Source organism: Heteronotia binoei, chromosome 21 (genome assembly GCF_032191835.1).
Source record: "Heteronotia binoei isolate CCM8104 ecotype False Entrance Well chromosome 21, APGP_CSIRO_Hbin_v1, whole genome shotgun sequence".
In the NCBI taxonomy this organism is placed as follows: Eukaryota; Metazoa; Chordata; class Lepidosauria; order Squamata; family Gekkonidae; genus Heteronotia; species Heteronotia binoei.
Genome location: NC_083243.1, coordinates 150,363,512 through 150,385,848, shown reverse-complemented (window position 1 = coordinate 150,385,848; position 22,337 = coordinate 150,363,512). Strand labels below are relative to the sequence as shown.

Below are 22,337 nucleotides of genomic sequence, written 5' to 3'. Positions count from 1 at the left end.
AGGTCAGGTCATGGACCAGTTACTTGACTCACGGGAATATTGTGTATTTTGCCTCATAGTATTCCAGGATGAAGGGAATGTGCAGGGCAGATTGAGGTCTGCATGATAAAAACTCCAAAAATCTTGAATTATGTTGGAAAACCTGAGAGAAATGTAGCTGTTTACCCTCATATGATAGACTGGCAGTTTCTGTCTGACTTCAGTAGGGTCTTTAAATCACACATGGAGGCTGAGAGCTGTTCCTGTTGATCCTCCTGTGCAATTTGAATCTGGGGGGAGGTGGTGGCAGAGGCCTTCCCTCCTTACCTTGGCCATGGCCTGAGGGCCACTACCACCTCCTCCGCAATTCAGATTGCATAGTAGGGGTGGCAGGAACAGCCCCTAGCCTCCACATGCAATTTAGGAGCCAGTTTGGTGTAGTGGTTAAGTGTGCGGACTCTTATCTGGGAGTACCAAGTTTGATTCCCCACTCCTCCTCTTGCAGCTGCTGGAATGGCCTTGGGTCAGCCATAGCTCTTGCAGAGTTGTCCTTGAAAGGGCAGATTCTGGGAGAGCTCTCTCAGCCCCACTCACCTCACAGGGTGTCTGTTGTGGGGGGAGAAGATATAGGAGATTGTAGACTGCTCTGAGTCTCTGATCCAGAGAGAAGGGTGGGGTATAAATCTGCAATCGTCTTCTTCTTAAAGACCCCACCAACCAGGTGGTCAGTGGTGTCTTTAAATTGCTCCTGGAGCCCAGTGTCTACTGCTGCCAATCCTTTGGGGCAATTTGAATCATGGGGTGAGGGAGGCCACCCCCTCCACAATTCAAATCACACTAGAGGTGTGGCAGAAGCAGCTGCCCACCTCCCCGAGTGATTTAAAGAACCTGCCAACCAGCTGTCAGTGGGGTCTTTAAATCTCTTCCAGAGGCCAGTGGACTACTCTTGCCACACCTCCGTACCAATTGAAATGGCTAGAGAGGGAGAAGCTTTCCAAGCTATGGGTGGCCCTAGGGAGTGGTGGTGAAGCATGGGGGAGGGAGGTGGCTGCTGAGGCCTTCCGTCCCCCACCTCTACTGCAGCTCAAAGGCTGCCCCAGCCTCTCTCACTTTCAGATTGCATGGAGGCGGGCAGTGGGGAAGAAAGATTACGTGGGCGGCATAGTGGGGATTTTTAGGTGGGGGCACTTTTTAAAAATTCAGGTCCCCCTTGAATTTTTAAAAGTCCCCTCCACCTACAAAATTCTAGTTAATGGCACTGCCGCCTGCTGAAAAAATAAAAACAGCTGCATGTGAACTGGGATGGGAGTATATATCCATTCTGCTCCCATAAGCAGAATTGTAGCTTTCTTGTTAGCAGGTAGCCAGCACGGTCACTATTGGTATTTCCAGGGCTGCAGAAGTCTGCCCCACCATTGGTTTGATGATTAACTAATCAGTGCCAGTGTATCTGCCACACAAACCACTGACATAATTGCACAAACCTTCATTAAAATCATGGAGGTTCATGGGAGGTTTGTTGCAGATGCAGTCGCACAACCCTCAGCTCACAAAGCCTGAACCAGGCAATTTTTATTAATTAGTGTTTAATGTATCTTCAGTTATTGTGACACTTTGTTAAAATGATTAATTCAAACCTCTGAATGATTTTCTCCTTTTTAATCTTTACATAAGATGTTATAAAAAAGAAACTCAAATAACATGAAATAGCTCAAAATCAGTTAAGCAAAAATAATACAATAGACACTAAAAATAATACAATAGATACTAATACAGTATAGTAAAGAGTCCAGTAGCACCTTTAAGACTAACAAATTTTATTGTTGGTCTTAAAGTTGCAACTGGCTCTACTGTTTTGCAGCAACAAACTAACACGGCTAACTTCTCTGGATCTAATACAACATATATTCAAAATTGTAAGATTGCAAAATTTTTGAAATCTTGCCATTCTTCAAGCACTTGTAAATTGCCTATTAACATAGTTTTCACCATTTAAAATTTAAGCATATCTCTATACCAGGGTTTAGAAGGTAGAATACCAGACACTAACAACATTATTATTCTTTCTTTATGAAACTCAGAATGAATGATAATACTTAAAATATGTAATACTTAAACCAGGGGTGTTGAACTCATTTGTCATGAGGGCGGATTTGACATAAATGAGACCTTGTTCAGCTGAGCCAGGTAGCAGAGATATAAACTTTATAAAGGAAAGAAAGTTTTTTTTTTTTAAACTTAAAATAAAACATGCTTAAAACATTAGCACTCGTTGGTCCTTAAAGGTGCGTTCATTGTATTTCTCCCATGGGATCCAGGAAACCGGGCAAAAGAAGCTCTGGCTCTTTCTCTCCCTCCGCAGGGGACTAGGAAGGGAAGGATCCTCAGTCAACAGAAGAAAGAGAGGCTCGGCTCAGTAGCTTTGCTGTGTGATTGAGAGCATGGCTGGCTTGCCCACTAGGCAAATTAGGCATTTGCCTAGGGCACTGGATTGAGGGGAGGGGGCGCCAAATCAGGGACCCCCCAAGTGAATTTACTTTTTAGAAAAAACTTTACCTTTGTTTTCCCTGAATTCTCCTGTCACCAGCCAGCGCCATCTTAAGAAGGGCTGATTGTGCCAGCGCCATCTTTAAGAGGGCTTGTGTGCGCCCGCAGGGCTTTTCTTGAGCAGGAAGCACAGGATTGAAGTTCCTGCTGGCGTTCAGAGCATTCCTGCAGGCTTGGAGAGAAGGCAAGGCACTTAGAGGACTATCTCATGAAGTGCCTGCCTCTCCAATCCTGCTTTCTCCAGTCGTTTGGCTTGTGAAAGCGAGCAGGCACTTAGAAAGGCTGCTGCCTGCCTGCCTGCCTGCCTCTTAGGCTTGCCAGGACCTCAGGTCCTAGTTTTGCAGGCTCCTCCCCTCTGCCAGCCTGCTGGCCAACAGGGAAGCCCCAGCCCTAACAGCCACCACGTGCATCCTTTCCAGGCTGAAGCTTTAGATCTTTAGGAGCCAGTCTGAATGGAGCAGGAAACAATGGCTGCTCTTAGTGCTGTGAGCAGGGCTTTTGGGGTAGAAAAAGCCAAGCAGGAACACATTTTCATATTAGGCCACACATCCCTGATGTCACCATTGTTTCACATAGGGTTTATTGTAGAAAAAGCCCAGCAGGAATTCATTTGCATATGATGCCACACCCTGATGCCAAGCTAGCCAGAACTGTGTTCCGGCTAAAAAAAAAAAAAAGCCCTGGCTGTGAGTAAGAAACTAGCCCAGTCTCTGTGTTTGTTTCTGCATTTCTTTTAGTTAGAAGTCGTTGCCCAGTACAATAGAGAGACCAAGAGTAAGCTAGACCCTTTGGTTTCCCTGTGTTGGTCTGGCGAACTTGGTTGCATTCAACAGCTTTCACGTATGTGTACTGTGTTTATTTTGACTACTCTCTGTGTGTGTGTCTTAATTCCTAAAGCTATCCTCAGAGGTTTATTCTATATTTCTTTTTTGATATTATTAGTATTGTTATTGTCTTCCCTCTTCAGAGTTCTTTCCACAGACCTTTGTGTCACTCTAATTTAAATGGTTCTTAATAGCTAGGGTGACTTCATTTGACTAGAACATGGTTATTTCTCCTTTGTCACAGTCATTACTCTATGTTTCTTCCTTTTGCTTTGGGAAGGGGGGAGCTGAACAACTCTTTGGATGATTTGTAGCCTGCTTGTGACTCTCTCTTTTTAAATGTTGTAATTTGATATCTCCTTCATGTACCATAGGTCTTTTAGTTTGTTTAAACATGAGTCTTATTTGACTCTGTACTAAATCTGGAGTCATAGGTAGCAGACCCTGATTCCAGAGCATTCCCAGCAAGCAATCTTGACTGGTAGAACAGGTGACAAGACTAGTGTTAATAAAGTTGAAGTCCAGTGACATCTTTAAGACTAGCAAAGTTTTATTAAAAATGTAAGCTTTAGTGTGCTAAAAGCACACTTCATCTGCCTCTTATGTGTGTTTGCCAGCTATAAAAGAGCTGGATTCAAATCCAGGAGCAAATAATAGAATCACATAGTTTGCATTTCTGTTCTTCCTAAGGCATTGTGTGTGTTTCAGTAGAAAAATAAAAGAACTCTAGTCCAGTCTTGCAGCATTTATAGCTGTTTCATAGCTTTTGGATTCAGTATCTTGAGTGTTTCTGTATGTTCCAATTGCAACATATTGTGGTGCTGTGCCGGGGCAACTGGGCGGAGGCCACTGGCCTGATCCAACACTGCTTCTTTTGTGTTCTTAGGGAACCTGCCTCTTAAGTATGTTGGACAGCTGCAGAAGTGCTGGATTCTAGTATTATATCCATCTCTATATTATATTATCTCTATATTATGTTTAGAAAGAAAATGGATTGTTGTATTATTTTTTCTCACAATTATTTTTTAAAGCAATTTTAAGTTGATTAGTTTGGTATTTTTGTGTGTTTATGTGCGTGTGCACCAAGAAATCATGGTGATAATTCATATTTTTTTCAGAAATTGGTAATGGGGGGAGGGGGTGCCAGAAGTTAGCCTTGCCTAGGTCACCAGATAGGCTAGGACCAGCCCTGATTGAGAGAGCCTGGCAAAGGAAGCTCTGCCTCCCCCCTCCCCCCCCAAGGAAGGAGGTTCAGCCAATAGAAAAAATAGAGGTTTTGCTCTGTAGCTCCTGTGGGATTGAGCAAGCCTGGCAAAGCAAGCTGTGATGCAGAAGGAAGCAAGAGAAAGGGAGAAGAAAGCAGATGAAACCCTGTTGCTCAGGGGCCTGATAGGAGCCCTCCAGGGGCTTGATTTGGCCCCCGGGCCACATGTTTGACACCCCTGACTTAAACTGTCCATTGTCTTTGTAGTCAGTAGAAGATTTTTGTTGTTTCCATGGCGCTATTTGAATGACAGTATAAAACTAAGGAACTGATTTTGAGAATGATTAAAATATAATGGGAACAAGTTGCAGGAAAAAATTGCAGATGTCTGCATAGTGGGTTTTTAAAATATCACACTGATGTTTTATGATTCTTCTAGAATACTGGATATTTTGTAGATGTTTTACTGTGAGTGTGCATAGAAGTTATATCTTTCCTGATTTCTTCATATACATTGGAAGATCATTATTAGAAAGACAAAATTGCTTGTTAGGATAAACTACTGTGAAAGACAAAATCTTTTAGCAGTTTCTCTAACTATTATTTGATACTAGGAATAAGACCCATTGTGAAGAAAAATGCAACAGGTTCTAGAGAGGCTCTGGGTGAATGCCCCTCCCCCATTCTTGCTGTCTTCACACCCACCCAAGTGAAGGCATTCATACACACACACCCAACCTCAAGGGATGCTGATCTTTGCCATCTGGAGAGCAGTTGTAATTCTGAGTGATCTCTAGCCCTCACCTGGAGATAATGGTCCCCCCAGGAAGAAATGGTTCATTTGGAAGATGGGGTGTATGGCATTGTACCTGTCTGAGGTCCTACTGCTTCTCAAACCCCACCCTCTCCAGGCTCCATCCCTTAAATATCTAGGGATTTCCTAATGTGGAGTTGGCAACCCTATCTCCTTCCCTTTATCTGCCCCTCTGACCAGCCTTCCATCGCTTCCCTTCTCCCTACATTCTCTACATAGGAAAAGCAGTCTTTATCTGCAATGTGGACCAAAGCAGCTTACATCATTCTCTTCTCCCCCAGCCCTTGATCTGCACCACAACCCTGTGAGGTAGGTTAGGCTGAAAGTCTGTAACTGGTCTGAAATCACCCAGTCAGCTTCCTCAGCAAGAACCTGGGTCTGGCCCCGCTGTGAAGCCCAAATTCCCATGCCCTCCTCAAACCCTGCCACAGATTCCCCAGGAATGTCCCACTTTTAGAGATACCTTTCAGACCAGCAGTCTCTCTCGGATAATTTTGTTGATCTTAAGAACAGGACTTCAATCTGTCTCTGTCTGTTTGTCTCTTTCTCTCTCCCTCCGTCCCGCTTTCCCTCCCTCCCTGTATCTGGTCTGCTGCCAGGAGATATCATTCTCTCCCCCCCCCCCATCTCTGGCTGTTTCCATTTCTGAGGAGGAGCTCTCAGCCATTAAAGGAAAGTCTTTCTCTGGCTGTTTCCCTCCTCCTCCCCCCCTCAACCGATTGAAGCAATTGGTAGATTATAATTCATCTTCATGCAGTTAAAAACTTAATCTATTGAATCTGCATATCAAAAAGGAGAGTAGTAGAGTGCCTCAGTAGCAGAGTACATGCAGAAAGCCTTAGGCTTATTCCACAATTTCTGCAGTTAAATAAGAATCTTGGGTAGCAGTTGCTGGGAAGAACCTTTGTCCTGGGATACTGTAAAGTTGCTTCAGAGTAGCAATCAGAGTAGAGTCTAGTTCAGAGGTGTCAAACTCATTTGTTATGAGGGATGGATCTGACATAAATGAGATCTTGTTAGGCTGGACCACATATGTCATAAAATGTAATGCCAGGTAGTGGAGATATAAACTTTAAAAAGGATACGGAAAAACACAATTAAAGATTTCTTTTTAAGAATTAAATAAATCATGTTTAAAACATTAGTACTCTTGCAATATTTCATTTATTTAGCAGTCTCTGATAACTGACACCTCTTGCTCTGAATTATTGCATCAAAATATGGAGACAATGTCTGTGCTGTATCAATCTTGTGTATGCTGTTCAGGTATTGTTCAGGCATGTATCTGTAAGTTGCAAACCTACTTTTGATGTATTGACATTTTATTTCAGAAATCTCATGGTCAATGCTTTGAGCCTATGACCCAGAGGAAATGTAAAATATCTGGGTGTTACAACTTTTGTGTATAAGTTGATTCCTGTGCTGGCACCATGTGATTCGTGTGAAGGCACCATGACACAGACTGAGGGCAGAAATAACTACAACTACAAGGCAGTACAGAATAGAGAGGCAGCAATGTATAGTGGTCAGTATCAGCCTACTTATCTGCGAAGTCTAGGTTCGAAATCCCCAATTTATAAAGGAAATGTGCTTGGTGAACTTGGTCTGGATACACTCTAAGCCTCATCCACCTCACTGTTTTATGGTTATTCCCTGAGGTTGTTTTGTAGAAAAATAGGTGGAGGAGCTCATTAGCATAGCTCATTAGCATATGCCCCCCCAGCCAAAAGCAACCTGGGCAAGAAAGGCCTGCTTGGGCTGGCTAGAGATCCAGCCAGCCCAAGCAGGCATTGCTCACCTGGGGCTCTCCTGGCCCACCCCCCTGCCACCACCCGTCCAAAATCACATAAGAAGTGGGGAAAAGGTGCTGCTGGCTTCTCCAGGGGTTAATGAGGTCTGTTGGGGGTGTGCAAAACCCCTGGTGGCTGGCTTGCTGGCTGCTATCCTAATCCAGGGATTGTTATGCAGCTGCACCTACTATTCAATGGACAAGGCAGGTAGGGAGAAGGGGGGGAATCCTCAGAAAGGTTCAGGAGCTGTACTCCAGTGAGCTCCTTCTGAATCTGAGGCTCGGTTATTCCTCATCTAAATAGCTTTCCTTTGGAGAAAGACTGGATCATGAGGGCATGAATACAGTGAAAAAGAGGAGGCAAACCCAGTTGCACCCAGGAGAGCCAGGGAATAATGAGCCAGCAAAACACACACTCTCACTCTCTGGAGCAAGGCAGAAAGCTCATACCTTGAATAAAACTTTGTTGGTCTTAAAGGTGCTTTCTTTGTATCTCTCTTGTGCAATTGAGGGAACTGGGCAAAGGAAGGTCTTGCTCTTTCCTTTCTTCTCTCTCTCTCTCTGTTCCTCTCTAGGAGAATGAGGAGGGGGCGGAGCCTTAGCCAATAGAAGGAAGAGAGACTTGGCTGAGTAGCTCTGCTGTGCAATTGAGAGAGCCTGGCAAAGTGAGCTCTTCCTCACCTCCCTTCCTCCCCAAGGGAGCAGCCTCAGTTGATGGAGAAAATAGAGGCTTTGATCTGTAGCTTCAGTGTGATGGAGAAAGCCTGGCAAAGCAAGTTGAGATGCAGAAGGAAGCAAGAGAAGGGGAAGGAAGCAGACAACAGTGAGTTGCTCACGGGTCTGATAGGAGCTTTTCAGGGGCCTGATCTGACCGGTGGGCCACACATTTGAAGCCTGGGTCTAATTAGCTAGATGGATGAATGGTCTGGCTTTCATTGCATTTTCCGTCTGCTTGTTCTTTGCTATGCTGTCATAATTGTTTCCTTAGAATTCACCCTCAAATTAAATGTAGTAGTTGACTTCCACGATCCCACCTGGCTCTCAACTCCTTAGATGGATTTCTGTTTGTCAGCTTTACTCCTGAGAAGTTCTCTCTCTCTTTTTTTAAAATCAATTTTATATTATTTTTACACAATAGTTCTAGTTAGTACAATTCCTTTTTTAAAATCAGCTTTGCCTTTTCTAATGTATTCTTTATTGCAACATGAAGATATGAATGTATTTTTGAAATAAGCAGGTCAGCTGTAGAGGTGGAAGAGGCAACCAAAAGGTCCCCCCCCCCCCGTAACTACCTTCCAGATACAGGGTTGAGAAATTTATTTAAAACATTTCCTTAAAGTTATGCTTTGATTATTTTCTACCTAAAGTTGTCAAACTTCAATGATGAAATACACATCTGAATAGGAAGAATAAACTTATAGCATCCAGCATCACAGAAAATGTAACTTCTTCCACCATAGTTGCCAGCTGTTATGTCAGTGAAATTTTTTTACTCACTGCAAATGTAGGTATCAGCTAGCTTCATATTATTCATTCATGAGATGTTCATACCGTAGAATTCAGCAGCATACAGAATATAACTTTATTTTATACTATGCTTTACTCAGGTACAAAAATATATGTTGTTTTAAATCACATTTTTACCCTCATATTAAAATAAAGTTCTGTTTTGTTTTGTTTCAGGAAGGGCAGCAAGTCCTTGCTTTTGGTATTATTTTCTTGCTCTACTGTAGAAGCAGTTGTGGACCTGATCAATTTTTTGAACAGGAAACCACTGGAGAAAGGATATAGACATGATTTTTAAAAAAGATTTTAAGCCCTGAGCTGCTGCTACTGGTACTAGTACACTACTACCACTACTACTACTACTGCTGCTACTACTACTACTACAAAGCTATATATATATAGTATGGATATAAAAATAGACACTATATATTGTGAGGGAGTTGTATTAGGTCTCTAACACATATCTTATGATAGTTATTTGTCTTTCTTGCTTTCTTGCTTTCTTGCTTTCTTGCTTCCTTCCTTCCTTCCTTCCTTCCTTCCTTCCTTCCTTCCTTCCTTCCTTCCTTCCTTCCTTCCTTCCTTCCTTCCTTCCTTCCTTCCTTCCTTCCTTCCTTCCTTCCATCCATCAGAGAAAAGGAACCAAAGATCTGGAACATACCTAAAATAGCTGAGCAGAAAAGGCATCTGTCCTTGGAACTATCCTTTGGGCAGCTTAAGAAAGCAGCCAAGTTGGACCAGACCACTGTTTCAGCTAGTTCAGCCTCCTGTTTCACCAGGTGGCCAACCAGATGTTCTGGAAGGTTCACAAAGCAGTGTCACATAGACTACAACCTCCTTTGCTGTTCAATTTAACTAGTATTCAAGACATAGGGGTTCCACTTAGCCATTATGATTAGTATTGCTATATATTTCCTACAATGACAGGTTAATTTTGAAGGGGGACCCCTGAATAATTAATGAATATCCCTATGATAATGAATAAAAGCATGCTTCTGCCTTCAGAACTAGGATGTCTGATGCAACTCTTCATTAGAAGCACAGACAGCGCCCAATTGGGTATCAATTCAAGGTTTTATATTAGATAAGAGACAGTGTATTAGATAACAAAGGGACCTCAGAGAAGCTTCTTGCTGGAGCTGATAAAGCATGGAGACAGGAGGAATGGAAAAGTACAAGGGGGTAGGGAATATTGAATCAGATAAGCCTGTGTAGCTGTGCTGTTGGGTGTCTGTGTGAATAAAACGGGTCTATAGGTAGAATGATTTTAACTTAGTCATTTTGGGGGCCCATGGCCGACTAAGTTCTGCTCTTGGTACCAAAAGTAAACCTCGTTTCATACCAGTAATGTGTGCGGACCTTGTTATTTTTCTGCTTCAGTTTGCTAGTCTGAATTAACATGGTTTGTTAGTACATTTGTCCTTATACTGCAAACTTCCATGGCAGAGTAGGTATTCAGAAATGGATCTTCCAGTCTAACACTCTGATCACCACACTGGCTATCTTGAAGCATAATGCCTCATTAATGAAATGGTTTCGGAGGTGCTTTTATAAAGGGAACAGGAGTGTAACCTCTAGCACTGTGTTTGGTATTTGTTATAGGTTTGCTCTATGTATTCCACTCTCACAGCATTCCTATACACTTAAGCAATATCATTTTCTGCATTGTGTACAATATGTCCAATATTATGTGCTTTTTTGAGACTGCTGTGATCCTAGTTCTATTAAATTCCTTATTAGATTTCTTATCTTATTGATTGTATGGATTTACACTATATGATTTTCCATGTGTCTCAGTGAGAAAGACAGACTATAAATAAAACAAAAATATGCATTTGTTTATTCATTTATACTCTGCCTGTGTTCTGAGTGGGTACTCAAAGTGTCTGATATTTTTTCCTGTATTCATCCTCACAACAACCCTGCAAACTAGGTTAGGCTGAGAGTATGCAACTTGCCCAAGGCCATCCAGTTAACTTCCACTACATTGACTATAGTAAAGCAAAGTTACTACATAACTTAATGGAAGAATGACCATCATAGATTTGAATTATCTTGGTTTTTTTCTAAATATATACACATTAAAATTTAAAGTAAATTAGGAGAATTGAAGACATTCTTATAAAAAGCCAGAGAATTTCTGCTTTATGCAACTTAATGAGAGCATTTTGCATTGCCTCTGTTCCCAAGTTGTGTCTTGTTATGGAAAAAATTATTTCTCAGTTCACTCATGGAATCTGGTCTAACTGCATTTTAGATAGAGATATATAGTTATAGTCTTTTGTCACTCGTAGTGCATTGTATACCACTTATAAAGAGGTTGTTGACTGATACAGTACTTCTATTATAAATTTTAAACTTTTAAAAATATTTACAGTAATGATGATAGTCGCTTAATTAATGGTTAAGAATGGATTGCCATGGGTCCATTGAAAAGCATTTACAGATCTCTCTGAGCTTTAGATTCAATTGCTAGTGAACTCCATAACTTGTCAGTCTTCTTTTTGAATTGGATTAATTATTTTTAAATTCAGGCTTTTCTAAATATGCATTTGCAAGTCTCTTGTATTGTGTTGATATCAGCATTAAGAATAAAGAGAGAAAGATTCCCAAATGTAAAGTATACTTCTGTTTATATTAAAATGAATACCCTCCTTCCTCTACCTGTTCATTAGCTTAAAAAAAAAAAAAAACCTTTGTAATGGCATTACTCAGCTATGACAATTCAAAATCAAATTTTAGTATGTGCTTTCCACTGCTGTAATTAACTAGGGGAGGTTATATCCCCAGTCACCCACTCTGCACTGAAATATGGCAATCTCCAAAGAGGGAAACTTCTCAGGGTAGTGGGGGGGGGGGTACCCTGTGAAATTCCCACTGCTATAATCAACCCAGAAGGGAGATGGGAATCATGTGCAGTCTCCTGCCCAGTGCTGAAATGTAGCAATTTTGGGACGGTGGAACTTATATAAGGTGACATAATTATGCTGTAATAGGCAGGCAAAAACAAGGGGAGGAAGGCTTCAAGTTTTCTGGTATTCTCAAAGAGCTACGTTATGTAAATACACAGAGGAAATCATTGTTGTCCCTCCAAGGTTTGTAATGTTGCACAATTCCTCTTCAGCACTATGCATATGCCCCAATTTTTTTTTTTTTAAAGAAAGCCAAAGAAGGTAGGCAAGGCTTTCTGATTAAGGAGAGACTATAGCAGAAGGAGGGGTTGATGGCAATGCACTTCTTGTGTGAAAGTGAAAACCTGGCTAATATCGGATTATACTGTACCATGTGGAATATCTGTTGTACCTGCAAACTGAGGGGAAAAAATTGCACCAGGAACAGGGGGTGGGATGGTGGCTCAGTGTTAGAGCATCTGCTTGGGAAGCAGAAGGTCCCAGGTTCAATCCCTGGCATCTCCAAAAAAGGGTCCAGGCAAATAGGTGTGAAAAACCTCAGCTTGAGACCCTGGAGAGCTGCTGCCAGTCTGAGAAGAAAATACTGACTTTGATGGACCAAAGGTCTGATTCAGTATAAGGCAGCTTCATATGTTCATGCTGAGGATAGTACAACTCCATAGTGTGGAGGCAGTCCTGGTGTCAATAAAAGCCTTGAAGCTGAAGTCAAGCTGCTGTAGGTTCTTCCCAACGTCCATTCACAAGGGTTACTTTGGGTAAAGAGGTTTTGTTGGTGAATAGTTCTCTCAGACTTGATTCATCATACACTTGATCAGCTAGATTTGAGTCCAGTAGCACTTTAGAAGCCAATAAGACTTTTGGGGTATAGTAGCCGAGAGCCAAAGTTTTGGGGTTATTAACCTCCAGGTGGCACCTGGAGATTTTCTGCTATTACAACTGGATGCTTTGGAGCAGGGGTGTCAAACATGCAGCCGAGGTCCAATCAGGCCCCCAGAGGGCTCTTACTAGCTCCCCGAGTAACTGGATCTTGTCTGCTTCCTTCTCCCTCTCTCTTGCTTTGTTCTGCATTGCTGCTTGCTCTTGAAGGCCTGCTCAATCACACAGGAGCTACAGAGCAAAACCTCTATTTTCTCCATTGATTGAGGCTCCTCTCCCTCCTGGTTCCCTGGGGAAGGAGGGAAAGAGCCAGAACTTCCTTTGCCCAATTGCTGAGATCCCATGGGAGAAATACAAAGAAAGCACCTTTAATACCAATGAGTACTAATATTTTAAGAGTGTTTTCTTTTAATTTTTTTTTAAAAAACAATCATTGTGTTTGTGTCCATTATAAATTTTATATCTCTGCTACCTAATCTTGAATAAGTACGCACATGGCCCGGCATGACACAGCCTGGCCTGGCCCTACAAGGTCTCATTTATGTCAGATTTGGCCCTCATAACAAATGAGTTCAACACCCCTGCTTTGGAGAATGGACTCTATGGCATTATATCCTGCTGAAATCCCTCTCTTCCGCAAATCTTGCCCTCCCAGGCTCCACTACCCAAAATCTCCAGGTATTTCCCATCCCAGAGCTGGCAGCCCTTTGTCAGATTCCAGAGTTTTGACTCTTGAAAGTGTATATATCCTGAAAACCTTGTTGGTATTTAAATTGCTACTGGACTCAAATCTAGTGGTTCTACTGCAGATCAACATGGGTACCCTCTGAAGCTGTCATGGGCCTGAATTTATTACACTGAAGACGCTAAAGACTGACATAGTTAAGATTCCATGGTTGATGATGATAGACGAGTAAGTTGAACTAGCATATGGTTTCAAGTGAAAATTCGGTTATGATTTAAATCCTTGTTTGAATAGAAGCTAAGACATTAAAGAAATTATTCTGCTTTTAGCCTACATATGAGTAGTAGAATGCAAGAGCTTTCAATTAATGACTAAACTTTCCTATTATTTTATAATTATTGCTTTGATTTCTAAGAGCACTTAAAACATCTACTGTCCATTATGCAAAACGATTATTTCATTTTGCATGCATTTTTTCTCCCTGAATAATATATTTGACATTATTTGTACTAGCATTAATATAGTCAGGGATCGTTTTGTAGAAAAAAGGTGTAGGAGCTCAGTAGCATATCTCATTTGCATATGCCCCAGGATCTGTAAGTGACATTGCTCCCGCAGAGGGTATAAATGCTATTTGGACCATAGAACACTGGCCCATTTTGTTCCTAGGTTGTTGAAGGAGCTGTAGGACTGCAGCTGAAAAGCAAGAGAACAGAACATTTGAGATCCAAGTAGAGATGGTGCAGTGTCATGCTAGCACTTATGGTAAAGAGCTGTTCCAAATAAACTATACCAAGGGTCCCTAACCCTTTTGAGCCTGTGGGTGCCTTTGAAATTTTGAGAGGGAATGTTATGCACCACCATGAAGTGGTTACCATGGGAGGCAAAGCCAACCCCCAAATAGCCACTGCCAGAGGTGGAACAGAATGGAATACCTTCTTCCTTGATTTGCAAAGGAACTGCATGGTAAACATGCTAAATGCATGAAGGTATTTTATTCAGAGTCTGGCCATTCGTCTATCACAGTATTATTTGTACTTTTGCTGGATGTATGGTCTAGCTAGATAGCAATCCTGGAGGTTTCTGCTTCTGAATACTTATCTCCTCATGCAATGTCACAGCTCTCTGAAGACTAGAACAAAGTTCCCCCTCTACTTTGCAAAAGAAGCTCATAGCAATAGTCAGTCAGGCCTGAAGGAGGAATGGAGTAACACACTGGCTAAGGAAAACGCAGACTCTCATAAGTCCTGCTGATCTTCCAGTGGCTACGGTTGCTGTTGCATCCATGAAAAGAAACTTATTTGAATGAGGGCAACCAATAACAAGCCCTGCCTTCAGTGTCCCCCCAACTTTTTGAAGAACTTGGCAGGCAGGGGTGGCAGGCCCAGTCTTCCAGCTACTTGCTCTCAGAGGGGGGGGGGGGTGGAGAGAGAGAGAGAGAGAATGGGAATGGCTGTAGAACTCTGGTTGTGAGAAGCAGGGAAACAACTCAACCTGCGGCCTTCTTTCAAATTGTGTGGGAAGGGGCAGCAGGAGTAGTCGCCAGCCACCCTGCATGCTTTAAAGGGCTTGCCAATCAGCTGATTGACAAGCCCTTGAAATGGCATGGGAAGGCTGGCAGCTGCTCATGCTGCCTCTCTCTCCCCCCCTGTTGTACTTGAGTCATGGGGGGAGGGTTTCAGGGAGGATAGACCACATTGGGGCCCTCGGCAACAACTGGAAGTCAGGAGCAGGGGCCCCCACAGGCCCATTGTGGCTATGAGCCTGAGCAGCAGATTTCATGTGGATGAAGAGTGGGGAATCAAGCCTGTTTGGTTCTGCAGATTAGAATCCACCATTCATTAACCATGATACCATGCTGGCCATACTATCAAAAATTCTTTCCAACTTTCAGTTAAAATTGATTTTCATATCAACACCCAAATGGCAGCTCTCTGAACCAGAAGTATATTGCAGTCTGGCTGAAAAACATTACCTTCCCTATCACCTCAGGCAAACCATTCTGAAGGGTTGATGCTATTATCAAAAGCCTACAGTCTAAATATGATTAAATATCATCTAATGAGAAGGACCTGCAGGTAACAGTTGGCACATGAGTGTATAGAAAGGAGATGGTCCTTCAGATATGTGGGCACCAAGCCAAGAAACAAATAGACAAGTTGAACAATTTCAAAATAGGTAGCAAATCTTAATATTGAAGCACTTAAAATGCAAACGGATACATTTTGTATTAATTGAAGTTTCCATGCTGTCTTCAAGGTAGCCCCATGGAGTACTGTTAGAGTATGGAGCATATGGAGCTCTAGCATATGTTAGAGTAACCTAGCATCCAGGTTACAATAAAGTACTCCTTTGCTGGCCCCCCCTCCAGTGGACGTTGTGCTGCCCTACCCCTTGGGTACAGCCAGAGGTCTCAGAACCAGAGGGAGGTTGGGTTAACTTCACCCTGAGAACGCCCCCACTGACTCGATGCTGACTGCCCTTCTCTCTCTGGACCATGCCAGTTTCCAGTCCTGTCTACTCCCCTGCCTCCTTTTCAGCTGCCCTTTTATGCCCCTCCTGGCTTCCAAGCCCTCCCCCATTGGTTGTCCCCCTTGGACCCTCCCTTCCGTATAAGCGGAGACTCTTAGCCAGGGTTCAGGGCACAGCTGCACCTGTTAGATTGGCTCACACCCATTGGGGCCTGCCTCTTTCCTCTTGTGGTAGTCCCACAGGGCCTGCTGCGACACTACTTTTCTTAGACAAAATCTCTATCACAAGTAGGTTTTAGTAGGTAACAAGATGTTAACATAAAATGACTAGTCCGCATTGAAGTAACTTTCTGAACATGCATGCAGCAAGCATTGAATTATATGGATGAACAAAGGAGCATCTTGCAAGCATTACTTATCTTGAAATGGTGATTTCCTTCCACACCTGGACAGTTCTCATACGTTCTGTCCCAGAATCTGTATTTAGAATCCTAAGAGCACTTTGCTGGGAGTAAGCGCTACTGAATAATCCTTTGACGAGTTCTGAATAAACTTGTTTAGGATTGCCCTCTCTTTCTCTTTTCCTTCTCTAACGCCTTTAGTGAGGTCTCATGGCCTCACATGAAGGAGGTGAGCCTCTGCCATTCCATGCCCTGTATCTCTGAAGCCTCAATTGGATGAGGGAGCTACTACAGTCCTGGCATTTTTGCTACCAAACAAGAGGCAGGGAGATCAGCATTTCCTGCAGGGCACTAGCTATCACAAGTCTTTGCAACCAATTACCTTATTTGGATTGAAACAGAGCAGACAATGTCTCATGAATCCCAGAAGTTTGTGAAATACAGAGGAAGTATTTCATCCCTGCACTGCACTGCTGAAATTGCATCTATGTAGGAGCAGGACACAGGCAATGAAATAATAAAATTCTTTTCTGAGATATACTTACTTACTTATTAAATTCTGTTATTTTCTTTTCAGTCATAACCAGCAGACTACAACATTTAAACATCCTGTGACTGGCGAGTTTTCTCCTGAAAATGTTGAATTTATTTTACAAGAGGAGTAAGTAGATCAACTTTATACTACTTTTCTCTTATAAACTAATCTTTTATGGGGTGTGTTATAAACATTTGAATATTTCTGCTGTAAAGCCATGTTACAACTCCAGGGCTGTGGTCAAACTGGCAGCTTGAGGCACTTTGGAGGTGGTGCTATGTAATCCGTTGCGTTTTGTGATAGAAATTTTCTATCAGACTCCCACCCTGATCCGGTCTCAGCACATGCTTTTTCTGTGGTTAACCATTCAGATTAGTGCTACATATCAACCATGGAGCACCCGGTCTGATCTTTTTTTTTTTTTTTTTTTTTTAAAAACAACTTTGACTTTTTAAAAACATTTCTTGGGTGCACATCTGTGCCCATGTTAGGGTGGCCATAATGTCTGAAGGCCAGCCAGGGACACCTTTTTTGGGGGGGAAGGTAGGGGTGCGCGTGCGCCGCCGGAAACAGGAAGTGACGTCACTTCCGGTGACGGCACTTCCGGCGACATCATGCCACCGCCGGAAACAGGAAGTGACATCACTTCCTGGGATATCATTTTCCCCACACCACCTGCCGGAAACAGGAAGTGACATCACTTCCTGTGACATCATTTCCCCCGCGCCACCTGCCGGAAGCAGGAAGTGACATCACTTCCTGTGACATCATTTCCCCCAAATGACATCATTTCCCCCAAATGCCACTGCCGGAAACAGGAAGTGACTTCACAGCACTTCCTGTGACGTCCCCAAAAATCCCCCAAATATCACCGCCGGAAACACCAAGATTATTTATAGAGAGGGAAAGGGGGAAGTAAAGTTAAATGAAACTCTTTTTTTACTTTTTTCAAAGTGAGAAGACTAGAGAGAACGGGTTCCATGCTGAGAAGCCAGTCAGATTCCAGTGAGATTCCAGTGAGACTGTGCTGCATAATGCAGCCTATTTATTTTGTCCTGTTGGCTCTGTTGGCTCTATCTGCGCCACCTTCATCACTTTCGGGGTGTGGATCCCCCAGTGGGGTGGTCTCCCGACTCCCTCCGCCGGCTGTTTCTGATAGCCCTGCGCCCCCTCTTTCATTTGATATGTGTCCCGTGCGGGTGCCACCCTCCCGCCGGGAGATGCCGCAAAATGAGCCCCCTTGAGGCTTATGGCGGCAGGGCTCGGGGGAAGCGAGCTAGACTGCTGTTCTTTTCAATTATCGCTGTACATTTTGTTTTACAACTCCACCACTGATACCTATTTAATTTGTCAAATTATATATTTCCATAAATTCCTAGTACTGAATGGAGGATAAGAAGTAGTTGAACATTGATTAGAAAAGTTATAAATAGATGCCGTATGGCATAAAAAGTCATTTGCTGTCACCAGAGGACTTTGATAAGGCTGTCTCAGTGTATAAATCGAATAAATAAAAATAAATAAAATACTGATGTGTGAAGAGTGTTCTCCAAATATAGGGAGAAAGTAGATTATGGGTGAGGAGACACGGCACTGGCAAAACTAAAGCCTTTTATGGGAGAGTCTAGGCATGGATGGATTGGAGAGGAGATTGCCACACTAATGGCTGATAGCAGGAGAAACTGAAGGCGTAGAAGGGTGGAGCACTTTTCAGACTAGTAGTGGGGGAGCTGGGGAGAGATCCAGCTGGGAAAGGACAAGATGAATGCTGGAACTTGACTGGGAGGTAGAAAGGAGGAATGGATAAAGTTGGAACACTGTTCTGACAAAAGAAGGGAGCGAGTGAAAAGTTGTGGGCAAGGAAAGTACCATGCGGAAATAAAGCCTTTCTGAGGTGTTGCTGGGATGAATAGATCTGCGGCTGGGAAGTCAGTCAGAGAAAATACATGTTTATGAACCTATTACTTGAGAGCACAATGAAGGAGGTTACAGGAGTTCAGACTTTTCTTGTTCTAGCTGTTTGATCAGGGTCTTAGAGTTCAGCAACATAGTTGTGGAAGAAAGTGTGCTAATGTGAGAGTTCTGAAAGCTCTAATTGTCTTTCAAAAACCAAAAAAGCCGCCCTGAGCCCGCTTCGGTGGGGTAGGGCGGGATATAAATTGAATGAAATAAATAAATAATAAATAAATAAATAAAATGGTGTTTTGATGTGAGGTGGTTTAAGAGGACCAGTAGGGATTACACAGTGTGAGTTACTCTGAGTTAATGGCTCTCAGGTTCAAGAGATGGCTCTTCGTTTGCTATTTAATTTAGGAAGTGGTGATTTTTCCAGGATTTTTCTTATTATGTAGGAACACATGTTAACTCACAGGCAGTAGTCATCCTGATTCTTTGTGTTAGGGTGATCTCTGTAAGTGGCAAGAACTGTAGTCTGGCAGAGGGATTTCACAGCTTCCTTGTCTCATCATAGTGATAATTAAGGCTTTTTAAAAAAAAAAAAAACTTTGCAGAATTGTGCTGAGGAGATCCACCAGCATTCCCCTAGATAACACAACTTTGATCCTAAGATGAACTTTGGACATTTTGAAGGAAAGCTTTAGTCTTTCAGTGTTGTTTATACATTTCAGGATCTGTTGAAAAGGGTGTATAACAGTTTTCAAAAGCATAGCACCAAGTTTGCTTTAGGGAAGGCTGCAAAGATATTTGAGATCCACCTACTCTTTTCCTAGCAGTATATGGTTTAAAAGAGATCTTTTTCCTGTATTGATTTTGATAAAAATGTTGAATGGAGTCATCTCTTCATTTTGTACCTTTTAAAAGCAACATATTTCTAAGTAGGCATTTAATCCGAGCCCAGTCTTTTAGTTTATCTTATTTTTTCTATACCATCTGTCTTTCTTTGAAGGCCTCTTACAGAATATGTGAGCTCATAATTTTAAAAAATCTTCAAAACAAATTATGTTCATTAGAAAAGATCATACACTCTCTCCTCCTTTTAAAATTATCTGAGGTGGATAGTGCAACATTCCAACAAAACTGTGATTTCTATTCCTTTTAAAGTGATAAGGCACAGAAACAGCATCTCCCTCTCCTACCAGCAGCTTTCTGATAAGTCTTAGGGTTGCCAGCTCCAGGTAGGGAAATTCCTGGAGATTTTGGGAGTGGAGCCTGAGGAAGGTGAGGTTTGGGGTGGGGAGGGACTTCAGTGGGATATGTCATAGAATCCACCTTCCAAAGAGGTCATTTTCTCCAGGTGAACTGATCTCTCTCACCTGGAGATCAGTGGTATTAGCAGGAGATCTTCAGCCACCACTTGGAGGTTGACAACCCTAGGTAAATCTGGACATTCCATTGCTCTCAGGCAGGATCCACAAACTCTGAGATCTAGACTAAACTTTCTGCGCAGAAAAAAATGTATCTTTTTTGTTGTACACTTGGAATAAAGAATGTTGTTCCTATTAGGTTATAGTCTTCTATATACATATCTTCAGGGTATGGTCTGATCCGGGGTTTTTCCCCCTGAGGGAACATGATGGAACAGAATTCCAGAACCTCTTTTCATTTCTGCTAATGTAATGAGCTAAAAACTGGTGTGTGTGTGTTTATACAGACATATACACACACACATTAGTGCATGTTTAACTGTAAAGGATTAAAGATTTGGGAGAAAAACCTACAGAGAAACGTTTACGACAGATTAATATGGAGCTATGTAGTGCCAGAGTAACAGAACCAGAAACCAAAGGGCAATGTGCCTTGCTCTACCTTTATTTAGTAGGAAAATGTATATGCTGCCTCTCCAGAAGATTGGTTTGAGGCAGATTGCTACATAAACCATTATAAAATAATAAAACAGACTGTGGACCCTAAAAGCAGACTGTAGAATAAAGCAATTTGAAAAGATCAACCCTGGGTAAATGGGGTCATTTTGACATGGTGCCTTAATGCTGGCTCCATGCAGGCCACAAGGGGGAGGGTGTTCCACAGGCAAGATGCCATCACAGAAGAAAAGCCCTGTCTCTGCCTGCCATTCACCTTATCTCTGTAGAGATGGGAGCAAAGAGAATAGGGCTTATAAGGAGGGTCAAAACTGGTGGGATCAGGGCTCTTTTTCTAGCAGGAGCTCCTCTGCATATTAGGCCATGCCCCAGATGTAGCCAATCCTCCTGGAGTTTACAGTAGGTTCTGTACTAAGAGCCCTCTAAGCTGTTGGAGGATTGGCTACATCAGTGGGGCGTGGCCAAATATGCAAAGGCGCTCCTGCTAGAAAAAGAGCCCTAGGTGGGATGGACAGTATGGGACTTGCCACGTCTTGGATTGGCTAAAATTTCTAGCCAGTTTTCAAAGGTAGAACCATGGAGAGTACATTATAGTTATCTAACTTGGATGTGATCAGATTGTGGCTATAGCTGATTTGTCAGTAGAAGCTGATGAGCCTCTAACTGCAGGCTAGGATCCAGCAATACCCACAAGCTCTGAACCTGCTTTTTCTGGGGAAGTGCTATCCCTGCAAAAGAGGCTGACCTTTGACCCTGAGCAGCTTTGTCATTGTCAGCATCTCAGTCTTGTCCAGACTGAGTTTCAGTTTATTGGCTCCTATCCATTCCCATTACTTTCTCCAGGTTCTTATTTAGAACTTCCATAGGCACACTAGACATAGATGTTAAAGGAGAAGTAGAGAGGGGCATCACCCAAACACTGATATCGCTTTGCTACAGATCCCATTATGATCTCTCCCTGTGGTTTCATTAAGGAGTTAAACAGCATGGGAGGCAAGATGGATTCCTGTGAGGCCCCATAGCATAAATGTCATAGGGCTAAGCAGCAGTATTCCAGCACCACCTTCTGGAATTGGCCAGTCATTTTTCTTTCTTCTTCACAAGCTTTGCTGTTGTCTCACAAAAAAAATCAGATAAAGTTAAGTTTTTAATTAGTTTTTGTGGTAGTTAACAGGAGGGGATGCAATGTAGCTAATAGGTAACAACAGCTAATGTTTGATTTGAATAGTTAGAGCAAACTATTTGCATATTATGCAAATTATGTCAGATTTTAGAGAATTGTTTATCTCATTCAAAATATCTTTTTTTCCCCCTATTTCAAGCTGAATTGTTGGAGAGCCAAACAATGAAAGTAGCAACAGCACCAATATCTAATGTAAAATAATGCCTTGGTTATCTATTTACTTTATGATGTACAAGTGCACCAAATCATCTAGGGTCTCTCCTTCATACTTGGTAGATACATAGTTCAGTATTATCTCAGCAGGAGATGGTAAAGGAAAACTTTAAAGGTTTTACTTGAAGGTGTCACATATTCATTGTAGAAAGTCTAGCAACCACAGTCAAGTCTTCTCTCTGCATAAAATGGTTTGTCTTTAGAAGAATGGCAACTAGGAGACATTTAAGAGTCTTTTTCCCCCAGAAAGAAATGAAACTCAGGACATGGCAAAGAACAGAGAAATAGCAAAGAATTGAAAATTAATGTGCCTAATTAGTATAATTGAGGTGGTGTAAATCTGTACATGGACTGAAGTGCTAAGTTATTGCAATAAAACTGTCCAGGATCTGGGTTGACATTACACCTAGGCTATTTTGCTTGCAGAAGGGAAATAATAAATAGCAATTTATTTTTATTTTGGGTGTATTGTGTATTAGATTGCCTGTACCAGTGAACATATGAAGCTGCCTTATACTGAATCAGACCCTTGGTCCATCAAAGTCAGTATTGTCTACTCAGACTGGCAGCGGCTCTCCAGGGTCTCAAGCTGAGATTTTTCACACCTATTTGCCTGGAC

The 22,337-nt window shown here is 42.3% G+C and overlaps 1 protein-coding gene across 3 annotated transcripts in view; it reads left to right on the top strand.

Moving 5' to 3' along the window:
* Positions 1 to 22,337, top strand: part of PLEKHA7 (pleckstrin homology domain containing A7) — a 229,943-nt gene that overhangs the window by 81,402 nt on the left and 126,204 nt on the right. For all 3 annotated transcript variants that reach the window (XM_060262614.1, XM_060262613.1, XM_060262615.1), the window contains exon 4: positions 16,586 to 16,669. In XM_060262614.1, coding sequence (XP_060118597.1) covers positions 16,586 to 16,669 — 84 coding nt within the window. The remainder of the gene's footprint in view (positions 1 to 16,585; positions 16,670 to 22,337) is intronic.